Consider the following 16196-nt stretch of genomic DNA (forward strand, 5'->3'; position numbering starts at 1 on the left):
GAATTGAAAATCAAAAGTCATATTTTTCTGATTCTCTGTCGCCAGGTGTTAAATCGTAAGCTGCTTATAATTAAGTAGCTTCAATATAAAATTGACTAATTTATCGCAGAATGCAGCAAATAAATTGAAAGCGTTTTTGTGCCATTTAATTTTATTCTGGTAATTTTTTTTCCTAGAACTTTCCACTTAGGGGGCGTCCATTAATCGCGTCATACGTTTTTGGCTTATTTTAGACCCCCCCCCCTCCCCCATGGTGATCTTTGGTGATATTTTCAGGACCCCCCCCCCCTGGCCAATATCACGTGTAATTTACTCCCTACTTTGCACGTTGGATAAAATGCAACTATCTCATCTGATTATGAAGAATCAAGAGAGCTTTTACCAGTTTGAAAAATTAATATAAAAGTATTTCGTGTCACAAAGAAAAAAGTTGTTCTAAACAGACTTTGTAAGTACATACATACATACATACATACATACAATCACGCCTGTTTCCCAGAGGGGTAGGCAGAGATCACGGATTTCCATTTACTACGATCCTGACAAACCACTTTCGCTTCACACACTTTCATAACATTTCTCATACACGCTCGTCGGTTTCGAGTACTTCTGACCTGGCCTCTTTGCAATATTTCCCCGATTTGATCAAGAAAAGTTCGCCTAGGTCTTCCACTACCACTTTGTAAGTGCCCAATAAAAACTGAAAACAATCGCGTATTTCACCCTCCAGCACTTTATTATGCAACAGGCTGACATAATTTGGAATAAAAAAGGATAATAATTTATTTTTGTTGAACATTCAACTCTTTTAAAATCCTCGCTTTTCTCTTTAAAAAAGGCCCGGAAAAGTAAACCTTTTGTGTCAATGGCAGCTTAATTATTTTTATACGAAATCTTTTACGTCTTCATTCATCCTACGAAAGTCAACCTTTGTTTTTAAGGCTCCTTTATTTACTGTTCTCCTAATTTTCCTCATTGGCGCCGGTTCCACAAACTCGCTCACGTCCTTAATTTATTGTAATTATGTTAATAACTCAGCTCGGCCGTTCATCTGATCTAAATTAACTGTCGACTTAAGTAGATTTTTTTCCAACCCACGAATCAACCAAATCATGGCGCGAAATTCAAATTTTCTATGAGAATTAAACCTTCGCCCCGTCTTTTTTAGTGCGTTTTCACATTTTCCGATCCGATATCGGATGTAGGACTAGGACCGATATCCCCTACATTTAAGCCGCCATCTTGGATTTTTGCCTTAGAAAACCTTCCGACATCCGATATCGGATCGGATAGTGTGAAAACGCACTTAACACTTTCGCTACCAAGAACCCGACTGTCGGGCACACCGCTCGTAGAAGCGTAGCCGATTACATGGGTTTCCCCGTATGTAGCGAAAATGTCGTAGCGCCGCGTAGAGCCCGGTTTCGAAAGTGTTAAGGTTCCGTACCTCAAAAAGGAAACCACTGAACCGATTAACTTGTTTGGCACACATATGTAAACTTGTGACCCAAAGACGGTCATACATGACCGTCTTTGGGTCACACATTGGGGATATTTAAATAAAATTAAAAATAAAAACCGGCCAAGTGCGAGTCGGACTCGCCCACCGAGGGTTCCGTACAAACTTTCTATCAAACTACCTAGTAAAAATAATCTCATATTTTCATATAACTCTAATGACTTGACTAGAAGACAAAAGTATAGGCACTAATGAGTATTATTGTGTATAGCGCCATCTCCCGGTCAATTTGCTAAATAATTTGCGCGACCTGGTTTTTCAGGGATAATTCTTTATAATGTTAACCGATTTAAACAGTTTTTACTTTATTGGACAGAACATGGTTTACGTAACATCTCGTATTAATTTGAAGTACGATATACATCCGCAAGGGTGGGTAAATTGAAAGTAAAAATCTGAAAAGTTTTTTGTGAATTAAAAAAAAAGTATTCAAAATACAAACACGATTATATTTTTCCTGTAATATTTAGCATAAAACCAATGTTTACTAAAATTTTCATAATTTTTCGTTGGTAAACTTCGGAGATAAGGGGGGGAACGGTATTTTTTTTTACATTTTCCTTCAAAATTCTTTTTTTTTCCACAACAAAAAAATTATAAAAAATAGCTTATTTACGTTCAATTTGAGCTCTTTCCAACGATGCCCCACTTGACCTAGTAACTTGAAATTTACAGTTTGCCCCCTTTCATTTTGGCCATTTTCTACAATTAAAATTAATATATTTAAAAAAATTATACTTTCTATTTGTAGAGGTTTACAATGTTCATAACTATTCCAAATTTCAAGTTGATAGCATTAGTAGTTCTCGAGATATTTAGGAATGTGACAGACGGACAGACAGACGGACAGAGTCGCACCATAAGGGTTCCTGTTGTACCTTTATGGTACGGAACCCTAAAAACAACTATATACACTTTTGGGGGGGTAGAAGTGAAAATTAGAAATCAAAGTTTTTTGAAATAGTTGTTTAGCGTGTTACATATCAAATGAAAGAGCGTTAATTGGGCCATTTCTTTTTTTCAAAGTTGACCCCACTTTTTTTTATTTGGAAATTTTTATGTGCTTTCCACTCAGAATCGCGAGCTTTTTCAACCCTAATAGGAATAAAAAAGTGTCCCAAGGTTTTTCCCTATTCCGTTACCAGTTTTTCATACATTTTGTATGGCGGTAATGGAATGGGAGGTATAAAAAAAATATGGAAATCTTGGGACATTATTTTCTCCTATCACAATCAAAAGACCTCGCGATTCTGAATATGAATCGCGTAAAAAATACCCATGTTACAAAAAAGTGGGGTGGACAACTTTGAAAAAAATGGCCCTTATACGTATTTCAAAAATATATGTTTTTAATAATTTTCAGTCAAGTAATTTAAGAAAACAGGCAAAAATGACCATTCCCTTATAAATCTCCGAAACTAATTAGCATTTTTTTTTCATTCCAACCCCAACGTGTGATATATATTGTTGGATAGGTATTTAAAAATGAATATAGGTTGTAAATAATCGCTCCTAAAGGAAAAAAAAGTGTCCCCCCCCTTTCACTTTTGAACCATAAGTTTAAAAAATATGAAAAAATCACAAAAGTAGAACTTTGTAAAGACTTTCTAAGAAAATTGTTTTGAACTTGATACTACAACTTGAACCCTACACTGAGCGTGGCCCGACACGCTCTTGGCCGGTTTTTTATAAATTGTTCAAAATACTATTATTTTATTTTCAAAAATGACTTAGCGCCTCCAGAAGGCGCTTAAGCTCTTCTTGTGATGTAGCCCTTGCAACACGAGACCAACTCACACTTGGCCGGTTTTTAAGTGTTATGGCTCGTCTATGATTCCGCCAACGCGTTTTTTGAAGACAGTTGGCCGGTGAGCTCTACATTTGTCAAATTTGCCGCCTTTTTTCAGTGCCATGATTAGGTTGACCGTCTATAACCAACTGTCCGTGTACACGTGATGAGGGCAAACTAAAAAAATCTTTGAGAATTAAAAATAACCGACTGCACACAGCTCTTTTTTTCTCACTTGATGGTCTCATCGGAAGATCAGCGCTGGAAGTTACCAGCAACACGCTGAGATGAAACCATTTCGTGGCACTTCATTCCGTTCTGTTTGTGTTGTAATGTGTAATTAATCTTGACTGTGTTCACGAATAAATTATATTATATTCTATTTTATTCTCTTTGCACTGCACAACGCAAATTCTGACTGTAAAAGTTGATATAAAAATAGCTCAGAAATATGATTTTTTCTTTACGTTAGTGTAACAAAAAATACACGTGATATGTTCCTAACCCCCCCACCCCCATGGTGATATTTGGTGATTTTTTCATGACCCCCTCCCCCCTATGCAGTATGACGCGATTAATGGACGCCCCCTTAGCGTCAAGCTTGACTGTGTTGGATTCTTTGAGTTTCCTGGAATTTCGTTGTCGTTTCTGGAGAAATATTCAGATTTTAAGTGACGTTTCTGGTTTAAGAAATATTTATCTACTGATAGGTTAGTTATTACTAAAATACTTAAACTTAATATTAAAATTGTCTGCTCATTTGTTACCATCATTAAAAAAAAATCACAATTTTGCACCATTCTGTGTATTTTATACAAGAGCTAGTCGTTTATTAAAGTCAGTTGTTTTAAAAGAAGATTTTAAATGGTATTCTAATTTAAGCCCCCAAAAAATCAAACATTGTTCAAAAAGTCGAATGTGCTACTTAGTTACTGTACAAAAACGTCAAAAACTCGTCCCTTCGAAAGCACACACGAATGATTACCGCACTGAAGTAAGCTCGAGGATACGAGTACGTGTTGTTTACTGCTTCTGTGCAAACTTTCTCCTTGAGCCGACAAGGTGAGAATTAGGGTTGGTATTATGTACAATATTGTTTTTATCTTTTCTGATGAGTATTATTGGATGAGTAAGATTCAATAAATCAGTAGTATGACCGTATCCCATTCGTGTAAAAAACAATAATTATTATTAACGAAATACTACCTGCTATATGCTAATTTTGACTAGAAATTGGTACCTACACTTACCTAAACAATACAATACTGGGTTCATGGGTTGTAATAAGTGAACTTGTCTTCCACTCACTAGGTCCTCAATCCCGTCTATTTTTTTTGGTCTCTGAAAAAAAAGTGTCACGTATTTAAAAAAAAAAGTAGGTTATTTCTAAAAATAAAAATAAAGACGTTTGGCTAAAAACATCTAACGAAAACAAATAGGAACTTAGGAAGTGACATTTCCCAATATAACGAAAGTGAGGTGTGAACCCCTTCCCGTCTTACTAACCGCTTCGCTACCTTACTCAAGAGCCAACTTTAATTACTCTACTCATTTGCATCTAGGGTTATCATGAAAGAAACCTTGCTTTAGATACAAACCGCCAACAAACTGTTATACAGTTTGGCGATTATTTGTAACTTTAGACTTTAAGGTTTTTCTTTTTTCAATAAAAAAAAAACAGTTTCTATCAGACATCTTGAATTAAAAAAAAAAGTTTATAGGCCTATTTGGATAACTGCATAAGACCTATATATGAGATATACCTATGTCTGCAATATAACATATATTATTATGTAAAACCAAGAAAAGTAGGTTTATAGGTAGGTATAGGCAGCAATATGCTGAGGTGAGGCCATTTCGTGGCACTTATTCTCCTATGTCATTCATAAATATTGTTTATTGTCTGTGTGTTTACGAATAAAACTTTTCTATTCTATTCTATTCTATATATAATGTTTGTAGGTACATTAGTACAATGTATAGGCTACATGCCTTTCTAATCAAATCAGGTTCTTTTTAAGAGCTGTCAAAACGAATTTATTTGAACGATTTGTTAATATAGAATATTAAAATAAATATATATGAAATATATATTATGAATATGAAATTGTGCCGAGTGACGCCACACGGCCACAGTCAACCGATTTACTTTATATCTTTCTCTCCAACTTATAAAATAGAAATTGGGTTTAAAAATAACTTCTGTCCATGTTTTTCGTGACCTGATGCTGTTTTTCGTACATGGAATAAACGATTTTTCTAAATTATGGTATAGGCAAGTTGCCTATTGATTAGCTACTGAGTGACCTTTTTAGGGACCTGAAATGATAATAAGATTACTCTGCTGCTAATGTATTTTTTTATTACCCATATACCTATTGACATCCCTTATCTTATGGGTCATCAACTTAACTGTCTTCAGCATAGCATTTGTGTGCATAATATTGGATTTATGTAAGTTGGGTTTATTATAGACATTTTCTTGATATTCAGTTTAGCTTTACGAGCTATCAAATTTCTTGCCAAGCAATATTTTTTACGTGTAATCGAGGAGCTATATGTGACAATAAAAATTATATTTGGATACAATCTATGAATCTACTTTTATGGGAAAATTGAGTTAGCAAAAGTGAACATCAGAAGACTATGTTTATTGTTAATTTGATGTTCTGAGAACGTTTCACGTTTTGTTTAGGATACGTAAATACGTCACACAGCCAAAAAATGGATATGGCTTAATTTATTATAAACATCACTAAGTAGGTAATATAATTACAGCCCTTTGCATAGTGAAGTAAGTTATGGATAAAATATAGCTAGGTACCAAGATAGAATCCAAAAAGCAATAAACAAAGTTAAATAAAATCTATTAAAAATGTACATAATACCCACCCAGAACCGTCAACTAGTTGTCATCGCGGCGAGTTACACAATTTCCACAATTTTCTATCGCCAGCCCTGATTTCCTTGCAAATTTTCCACTCCCCCCACAGGGCGACAATAAATCTACCACCCCTCACCCGTCTGGCACGTTCGCTTTTAAATTCATGACAAAATGCCCGCGTGAATAGTTTAAAATACTCTTATGCTTGTTCATTATGAAAAGATGTCTAATAGACAATTATCTTGTGAAGATATGAAAATCTTTTTAAAAAGATATTTACGAGAAATATCATCCTTTTTTATGACATAGGAGGCAAAAGAGGAAGACAGGTCTTGGTAAGCGATCACTGCCGCCCATGGACACCCTACCAAGTAATCATAGAACCTCTTGTAGGTTTACGTTCCACAATGTTTTCTACTTATATATTTTCTTACCAAATTTTTTGGACTTTAAGTGGCAATGAAGCGTGAAATGCGAATTTCCTATAATCCATTAAAGGGTTAATAGGGTTGCGGTCCGAAATTTGGATTATCTAAGCTCGATCATAAAGATTATTGTATACGTATACTATTTATATTGCATGGTGTGGTCGATATTCGTTTCTCGGTTCGTCTCTATATCTTTATGTTTTCATGTTGTCTTACATTTGTACATTTGTATGTATTATCAGCTGCAAAAGTGCATGGCGAATTTATCAATGAATTCATTGATAATTTCTCCATGCAGCTGATAGTACATAATTATGTTGTAAACATGTTGCCAATAAATAATATTTATACTCTACTAGACGATTCCTTGTTCAGCGGAATACTACCGTATTTATCGTACATAATATAATATACTTGTAGTTGGTGCATCTTGTAAAGCTAAATCTTCATTCTACTACTAACTGCACTAGACATTGTTATTAAATACCAATGCAACATTTTACGTACCTGTCTTACGCAGAAAAAGTCATTAAACGAATAAAATCTGTAGTAAGTTTGCACGTTTAAGATTATCTAAAGATAGATCTTATATTATAGAATTCAAGATGTCTACGTGTTTCCTTCGGGTACATAGGTACTAATAATGCGTATATTACCAATTTATTCGAATAAAACTAGTAATAAAATGTCGCCTGAGGTATTTCCGGACCTGTTCGACCTTCCAGCCTTAGAGTAAACCCATATTAAAGGCCGGAAACGCACCTCCAATACTTATTTATTATTTATTTATTTATTTAACCTTTATTGCACAACATAAAGTACAAATGGCGAACTTAATGCCTTAAGGCATTCTCTACCAGTCAACCATCGGACCAAACAGAAACTTACATCTTAAAGAAATTTAAATAGATATAAGTCACTATCTAAATACTATATGCATCAACAATATACATACATAAATAAGTACAATCATATATACACATCAACTAACTAAAATATATAATATACATATATATAGTACCCATTTAACCATTACTGTCTATTAACAACGTTGGTGTACCTGCGAGAAGTGTTTACGTAATTGGCGTTTGAAGGAAAACTTGCTCTGTGCTTGTCGTACTTCAAGTGTTTCGGGTGTCCATGGGCAGCAGTGATCGCTTACCATCAGGCGACCTGTCTGCTCGTTTAAAAAAATATAAGACCACAACATGCCAAACATAAATAAAAAGATCCATAACAAGCACCCGAACATAAAAACGGTTTTAAAGCCATTCCACCTCATATCCATAAAATATAAGCAGCTATAATCCCGAAAAACAAGTTCGTAGACATTTCCTCACGAACTCAATTTACCCTATGAGTAGGGTTGCCAAACTGTCCGACTTCCGCGCAGAGTTCATCGTGGCCAGTCTCTACCATGAGTCTCTGGTCTGACGATTTACCCCCTTATTCATGAAAAAGTTAGGTACTGAACTCATCATTCGCCTGACCTTATCGCAGTAATTTGAAGAACTGATTAGTTAAAAACAGTCACTTTCTGTCATGTCGAATCATGTGTTTGTGAGAAAGGGACAAGACACTTCTTAACTAATCAGTTCAGTAACTTTTTTATGAATAAGGGGTTAGTAACTTAGTATACTCAGATTTAAAACGTCGGTGTCGTAGACTCGTGGTAACTTCAAACACGGGTAGATTAATTTATTTGTCTACCCCAAACATTTATAGAAATGAATATCGGGTAGTTTAATGTTGTGTACCTATATCTCCGTGGACGCTTTGATGGGGCATGTCTACCGTGACCAAAGCCAATGCAACCTGGCCGAAACGTCGGAAAAAAGGCAATCGCGTATGGCCTACAGGTGACTTTAAATAAAGTGTATGTGTGTGTGTCAAAGTGCTACGTTTTAGAATACGTTGCTCAATAGCGTAAACCGCGTAAACGTACATAAAATTACATTCATTGTATGGAAAAAAGTTGAAACTAGGACATAGGAGTTATTTCTATCACTTTTCGGGCTGTTCGGCTCTGGAACTCTCTTCCTGTCGAATTGAGACGCGCTCAATCCCTTGCTACTTTTAAATCCCATCTGAAAGATTATTTATCTGTCCTTTCATTAGTGTTTCTGTAAATTTTTCACTTACAATTTTGGCACGAAATATTGTATGTATTATTATATATATTATGTATGTACGTAAATAATATGTAAGCAGTATGTATGTATATGTTATGTGTAGGTATAATATTATGTATTATATATATGATTTTTAGCTACTATGAATTCGTTTTAATTTAGTTCTTTTGCACCTTCTAATTAGTTAAAGTTATGAATACCATGTTTCCACTACCCAAAGGTTGCCTGGAAGAGATCGCTCTTTAGCGATAAGGCCGCCTGTTGTTTACCTCTGTAATAAAATTTATTGTAATGTGTGTGTTTTATGTACATTTCTGAGGTTGTGCAATATTTGTATTTGTTATTTACTAGGACAGAAAATGACAACCATTTTTCGTGACGTTTCGACTTTCGCTATCGAGTAACTAAAAAACGTCAAACACTCGTGGTAGTGGTTCCTGTGCTCAAACTCGGCGTGGTCACTTTACATCTTGTTATGATTACTTGGAGTTTGTCTTCGGAGCAAAGTTATGATTTATTGCTGAGACAACTGAATTAAAGGACATATTATCTTAGTGGAGTCAAGGAGCGTTAATATAATATATATTTACGGATTTTGTGTTTAGTACCGATTTGTGTTGTGCGAACAGTGTGGAAAGGTAATACCTACCTACGTATACATACATATATATATACCTAGTTACCTACTCGCAAAACCTACTTATTTCAATTAAGTGGCAGTTTATTGTTACACTTCAATGGCCCATCAATGTTTTGTTACATTTGGAGTAAATTAAAATGTAACACTGGTTTGCTTTTATAACATACGTTTGTTATACATTAGACCGCAAATCTTTTTTTAAGTAGGTGCAGGTACTAGTTCTTACTTCATTCAATATAAAATGAGTTCATTTTTCTTATTGATTCACTTGACCTACCATATAATAACCAACGGCTTTTCTAAAGTTGTAGATATCAATACTTAGTCAAACCATTACAATTTCTACACATCGCCTCAAAAATAAATTTGGGTAATTTACTTATACTCTTTCATCAAAAACTATTTATTTTACTTCCAGAAATATCTCCAACCACTCAAGAGCCCGGAGAATGCCGCGCTCCTTGACGCGTTCCTGGTGGACGAGATCTTCTACCAAGTGCCTAGCATCCTCAACGTGCATCAGGTCTTCCTGGAGCAGCTGCGGAGAAGACTCGAGACCTGGGACCTGCAGCAGAAGATTGGGGATGTGTTTCTTGAAGTGGTAAGCCTTAAGGCGTTGTACCAAAGATGTTGATGGCATTTCCTCGTTGTATCGTAAGATCTTCCATCTTCTACCTAGCATGCTCAAAGTGCACTAGGTCTCCCTGGAACAGCTCGATATATGAGACCTGCTGCAATATATTGAATATATATTTATCGTGGGACCTGCATCAGAAGATTGGGGATGTGTATCTTAAAGTGGTAAGTCCGTAAGCCCTTGAAGCATTGTGCTGGTAGCATTTCCTCGTGGTATCGATTTGTCAAATCTTCGATCTTCTATCAAGTGCCTAACATCCTCAACATATCTTGCACCGCTTATCTGACCGCTATATATCATACAAAACAACAAACAAAAGGGTTGATTCTGGGGTTCTTAATAGGATCATCGCCATAAATCTAATAATAAGTGTACTACTTACTCTAGCCCTACACTAAGTTTCTGTTATCGGGGACAATATTCGGGCGACGACCCCTTTATGGTGTCTCACATTTGCAACGACTTTTTCACGTGTAACATTGTTAGGGTTCACACAGAGGGATTTTATTTTATTTTGCATTTCTCATGCTCTGAAAATGGGTCATTGTTTCTGCTCTGAACAAAACTGGTTTTAAAGAGATTTCTTGTACATTTTACTCTCATAAATAATGGTTTAATGGTAATTCAACCATACCTTATTTTTATCGTCAAAAATTACAAAAGACATCAAACTTTGTTCCAGTTTACAAAACCCACTGTCATGGACACCTACATGTCCTTTATCAACAACCTTAAGAAGGCGAAAGAGACGATAAAGACTGCTGCAGCATCACGGCCGGCGTTCGCCAAGTTCTTGGACGCGATGGCGAGGGACCATAAGGGGAAGTGGTCGCTGGACAACCTGCTGATCAAGCCTGTGCAGAAGTTCCCGAGCTACAAGCTGCTGATACAGAGGCTAATCAAGCATACAGGTGAGTAGTTTGTGGTGTGAATATAAAAGACACCATACTCGTGTCGTAAAAACGACAGATCGGCGCGGTGCAGAATTCTCATTGCTTTTGATTCACGACTCACGACACAGACTCTCAAGTCTCAAGACATTTGAAACGATTCTGACATGCACACTAGATACCCTGCAATTTTTAAAGTAACCTTTAGAAGGTCATGAAGAGGAATGCGAGTTTTGAGTTCATTATCAAGAGATCTTATTGGCTATTAAAGGTTTTAAAGTATGCCTATATCTTATGTTACAGATCAGTCACACCCCGACCACAAACTGCTACTTGAGGCTCAAAAGGAAATCCACGAACTGCTAGAACTGATAAATTGTACAGAACGAGAAAGTTTAGAGTTAGAACAGCAGCAACAAACGTTACGGGACCTAGAACAAATGATCGAGGGTCTAAACAACCTGGTGGCGGCTGAGCGGACGTTTCTCAGGCACGAGACGGTGTCCATGCTGTCTGCGCAAGGGACCATTAAAGATAGAGCCCTGTTCCTTTTCAATGATACTCTGCTAATAACGAGCGTGAAAAGACGGACAGGGACTATGAAAAAACCCATTCCGTGAGTATCTATTACGATAATATTTTTGGTAAACTAATCAATGTAATCAATCATCAAAACCACGAGAACCTAAAACAATGTGGCTTTGTACCACAAAAAAGTCACCTGAGATTCCATAGGAAATTCTTGTAAATTGTCACATAGAATGCAACAAATAATGTTATTGATAATCGATAAAATATTCCTAGTTAGTTAAAGCATATTTTAAAGGTTTAATTTTAATAAATTGTTAATCTATTTAATTTTTAATTTACAGAACATACCAAAGTAATATAGCAAGTCAGATGGAAGGTAATAAGTATAAACTTTTGATGAGGATACCATTAGCTGATCTCGAAATTGTTAAAGGTGAGTATTTACTTGTAGTTTTTAGCTGTATGGAATACAGAAATATTACCTGAAAAAAAACATGTACATATTTCTTAAGCTAAGGGATTTAGGATCCCTGAATTAAGCCTATGTATTTCTTGTGAATACCGAAACTTTATTTAATTTTCCAATTGTTAATACTAATAGTAGTATGTAAATTTTAATACATTAACTCAAATGGATAATCAAAATTACAGCAAAGGACGAAAATCTCCGAAGGGTAATGCAGGAAGTCGAAACGCTAACAGAAGACGTAAAGACGCTGACGCAGATATCTGAACAAGTGGCCGCGTTGCATATGTCTCACTCGCACTTAGAGGAAATAGTGAGAGACATGCTACACACGATGAACAGGCAGTTGTTGGAGCGCCAGAATAGTGATACGCAGCTGTGTTATATGGAGATTAGTTTAAATACTTCGTAAGTATATCTTTGATGTGTTTCATCGGTTAGTTTATTTTACGAAGTCCTAAAATCATCATTAGACAATGTGAATGGCTAATTTCCAATTCGAAAAACCGCCTGATATCTTAGAAAATCTTTGATTTTCTTACCGCTACCGCCATAGAATGTCCATTTAGGTACAAGTAAATAAATAACCTTGCAATATTTTTGCTTTCTTAACTCTTAAAATAAATAAACAAAGCCCTCAATATTGGATATGAAGAAAACTCAAAAAAGTATGGCAAGGGTGTGCGAAATTCATGGAACTAACTGAGAACCTAACTGAAATTTTTCGTAACTGAAAACCGTATTAATTAGAATGATATTTTTAAACGTCCCACCTATATTATGATCACGAGCTGCTTAGTTAGACAGGGTAGACTTTGAATTGACGCATTATTAACTGCATATTTTAAAATTTCAGGACTGGACCAGAAAACCTTACTTTAATATTTCCAAAGACGGAGAAGAGAAGCAATTGGGAGGAACTGATAAACGAAACCAAACAAAAGTTATGTAAGTACAAATTCGTGCTTTAAGTCTTACAAATCTCCTAAAAGAGTCGAATGTTTTATTCCTCTACAAAATGTTCGATTCTTTTTACCCTGCTGATAACGATGGGATGATAGTGATAACGTTTTTTGGCAAATGTGTGTTATTTTGAAACGTTTTACATTTTTCCAGGACGGACACTACTTAGGTTATCTATAAAGTCTGTTGGAAGTAAGTAATGTAGTCGTAGATATACAGGGCGGGGCGTGTAACAGGAAATAATAAAAATGTCAGTATCGTCTCCTTAGAATGCAGAATGCAGTTTGGCAGTTCTCCTAAGACAACATTTTTCTCTCGTTTTATCAAACACAGTAATTTTTATAATCATTGGTTTGGCGGAAGAAAAGGGAGGCCTTGCCCAGCAGTGGGACACAAAAATATACATAGCCTAGAAAAAAAATAAAAATAGGTTTCGATCCCTAACAAATTAAAACGTCACACTTTATTTGCTATAAAAGTGCAAGTTAAATGTACCTATGATATACATATTTTTATTATATTTTACAATTATTTAATTGCTATAGCTCTCATTGGTACGCATTTACTCAATAAGGAGTGTAATTAAAATATTTTGCCAAAATCCAAACAAAAATCAAATTAGTTTTGTTCCTATTTTTTCAGATCAAATATTAAGCAAACCCAAAATACAACAACGTAAATTTTCATATTATATCTTATATTGATATTTTAGTTAAGGCACAGCCTTTTTGCTATTTCAAGATCAATACGCCCTAGTCAGACTATGGTGAAGCTAGTCTTGAAAAATCAGTCAAATACCTGATAATGAATGATTATAAAATTTATGTATCTCTACTCAGTCCTGTTCCATGCCATACCCTGTATATTAAGGTCAGATATTTCATATCACAATTTTATCGTTTACTATATCGAAGTAAATCCAAGTACAAATTAAAATTATATCAAAATCTATATATTATATATATAGAGTGAACGGAAACAAGTGACCGGACAATAAACCGGATGTTGATCGGAAAGCAAATGAGTTAAATCGCGGTTCATTCACTAAGACGCCTATTGGTTCGCATTGTCGTAACTTTAAAGGTTCGATTAGACAAATTTATTGTCAACGCAAATGGCACTATCTGTAACGGAAACAAACGGTACTGTGTACGAGTAACTGACCTACGGCGTATTTGCACAACTAGTCTTGATTGTTAGTCCTGTCCTTAGACCACCAGATAAATACAACACATTTTCGTTTTGCTTTTTAGGGTTGTGTAGTATTTAATTACACTTCTTCCCTAGTTTAAACTCTTAATATCCTACATGTTATGTTTTCTGGTGTATTAGCTTCACTTAGCAGTTATTTTCGATGTCCCTTCCATTTTTATTAAAATTATATCTCTAAAGAGTACGGTTGTCTTATGCGATGAACGCAGCGTCAAACGCAACGCGTTTGCCACATACCCATTTTGTAGGGAACCCACAATGCGCTTACAAGTAGCGGCACATAAGTTTAGCACTGAGTGAAATGTGGAGGGGGATAGTTGCGCATGGGGACGCATACTCTTCGCCCCCTGTAACCCCGAGAAACCTATTTTAGACTTCTGCGCAATAACGATCAGTGCTAGAGTTTTCTGCCACTACTCGTACGCAGAACGATATACGGTCAGTAGTTTATCTAATTTCAAAACAACCGCTCGCTTTTTGCGTAGACTTTCTGATTTCTTTCCCGCCTTCATTTCCGAATCCATTTTAGATGTTTTCAAGTATTATACATGTGTATCAATATATAATGTGTTTCCAGGTGTATATGGTCAGGAGAGGACTGCGCCGGAGTTTCTGTCCCCCGTGCCGATTAGGAAAACTCGAGCAGGGCTGCAGTTTACGTGCGCTGCGCCTACGCTGCCGCCTAAAGGACAGGCACCCGATGTTTGGGTAAAGATCTATTGCGTGATTATACCTATATTATCGAGGGCGGAAGACCGATTCAAAGTAATATTATTACAGCTACCCAAGAAGATTTATTTAATTAAACTTTATTGCACAATTTAAAACCAAATTAGAAATTATGCCTTAAGGCATTCTCTACCAGTTAACCATAGGGAAAAACAGAAATTATAGCCATAGGGCAAGATGTGAGTAAGATGTAAATAGGAGCCACTGATCTAATTGATAATAGGTATCCTTTAGATATCAGATATAATGTTAGTGTTTGAATTAGCTTCCAATAAGCCATATACTTCACCTTACAAATGACCTGTGGCAGCGACTCCTGTCACTGTGTACTGTCAGGACCTGAATATTCTTTCTATCTCGATTACAGGTATGCAATAGCGACGGCTACGTGGGGCAAGTGTGCGTCTTGACGCTGACTCCAAAACCGCAAGTGACGTCATGCAATGGCGTGTGTAACGCACGCATCTTGTGTGTCGCGTGTATACCGCCCGCGCCCGCGCTCACCAGGCAACAAACAGTCGATATACCGTGAGTCCCCATTGGTTGATAGACTCAACTTTAAAAGTGATAGCACTATTGCCAACATCATTAGCGTGTTGTTCACGCGCTATGTGGACTTTGTGCGTGCTGACGCTAACTCCAAAACCGCAAGTGACGTCATGCAATAGCGTGTGGAACGCACGTATCTCGAGAGTCGCGTGCATACTGCCCAAGCCTGCGCTCACTAGATAACAGACTGTCGATATACTGTAAGAATTTAATGTTATAATATCCATTAGGCAGTATAACCAATGTGGTGTGCTTACTGCTTATGGTTTAAGTTCTAAATTGGCAAATACAATATTCTAAGCTTGATTCTAAGCAACCACTCTTGCCAGCATCATAAGTAACGCGTGAATATCGTTCGTCGCTTGCATTCCGCCTGTTCCCACGCTCGATTGTAGGTATACCGTGAGTGTCTCGCTTTTCATGAAAACTGTCGATCAAGTTTCTACATACCAAAGTTCTTGCCGAGCCGTAGGAGATGCTAGGCTTGAGCAACGCGTATTTTGCGTTGCGTGCATACCAGCCGCGCTGTGTTCAGCCAGCAACAGACTGTTGATATTCAGCTAGCGTTTTCTATTGTCTGTAACAAAACAACAACAAGCGTCTAAGCACTCTTGCCAAAATCATGACGTCGTGTACGGCATGTGTAACGCGCGCATATCGGGCAACAGGCAGACAGTCTATATAACGTAAATAATAATAGTTTTCTATATATAAAATTTAAATTTAAATTCTATGCGGTGCACGATATAAAGCACCACATAATTAGAAAAAAATATGGACCGTAAAAAAATATATGATTGTAGTTATGTTTAAACATAAAATTCCTA

The 16196-nt window shown here is 36.2% G+C and overlaps 1 protein-coding gene across 4 annotated transcripts in view; it reads left to right on the top strand.

The window, feature by feature from the left end:
- Positions 1-16196, top strand: part of LOC125241287 (rho guanine nucleotide exchange factor 17) — a 120141-nt gene that overhangs the window by 92804 nt on the left and 11141 nt on the right. For all 4 annotated transcript variants that reach the window (XM_048149955.1, XM_048149717.1, XM_048149874.1 and 1 more), the window contains exons 3-10: positions 9811-9993; positions 10712-10940; positions 11223-11535; positions 11792-11883; positions 12102-12324; positions 12773-12864; positions 14669-14799; positions 15188-15348. In XM_048149955.1, coding sequence (XP_048005912.1) covers positions 9811-9993; positions 10712-10940; positions 11223-11535; positions 11792-11883; positions 12102-12324; positions 12773-12864; positions 14669-14799; positions 15188-15348 — 1424 coding nt within the window. The remainder of the gene's footprint in view (positions 1-9810; positions 9994-10711; positions 10941-11222; positions 11536-11791; positions 11884-12101; positions 12325-12772; positions 12865-14668; positions 14800-15187; positions 15349-16196) is intronic.

Source organism: Leguminivora glycinivorella, chromosome 1 (genome assembly GCF_023078275.1).
Source record: "Leguminivora glycinivorella isolate SPB_JAAS2020 chromosome 1, LegGlyc_1.1, whole genome shotgun sequence".
Classification (NCBI taxonomy): domain Eukaryota; kingdom Metazoa; phylum Arthropoda; class Insecta; order Lepidoptera; family Tortricidae; genus Leguminivora; species Leguminivora glycinivorella.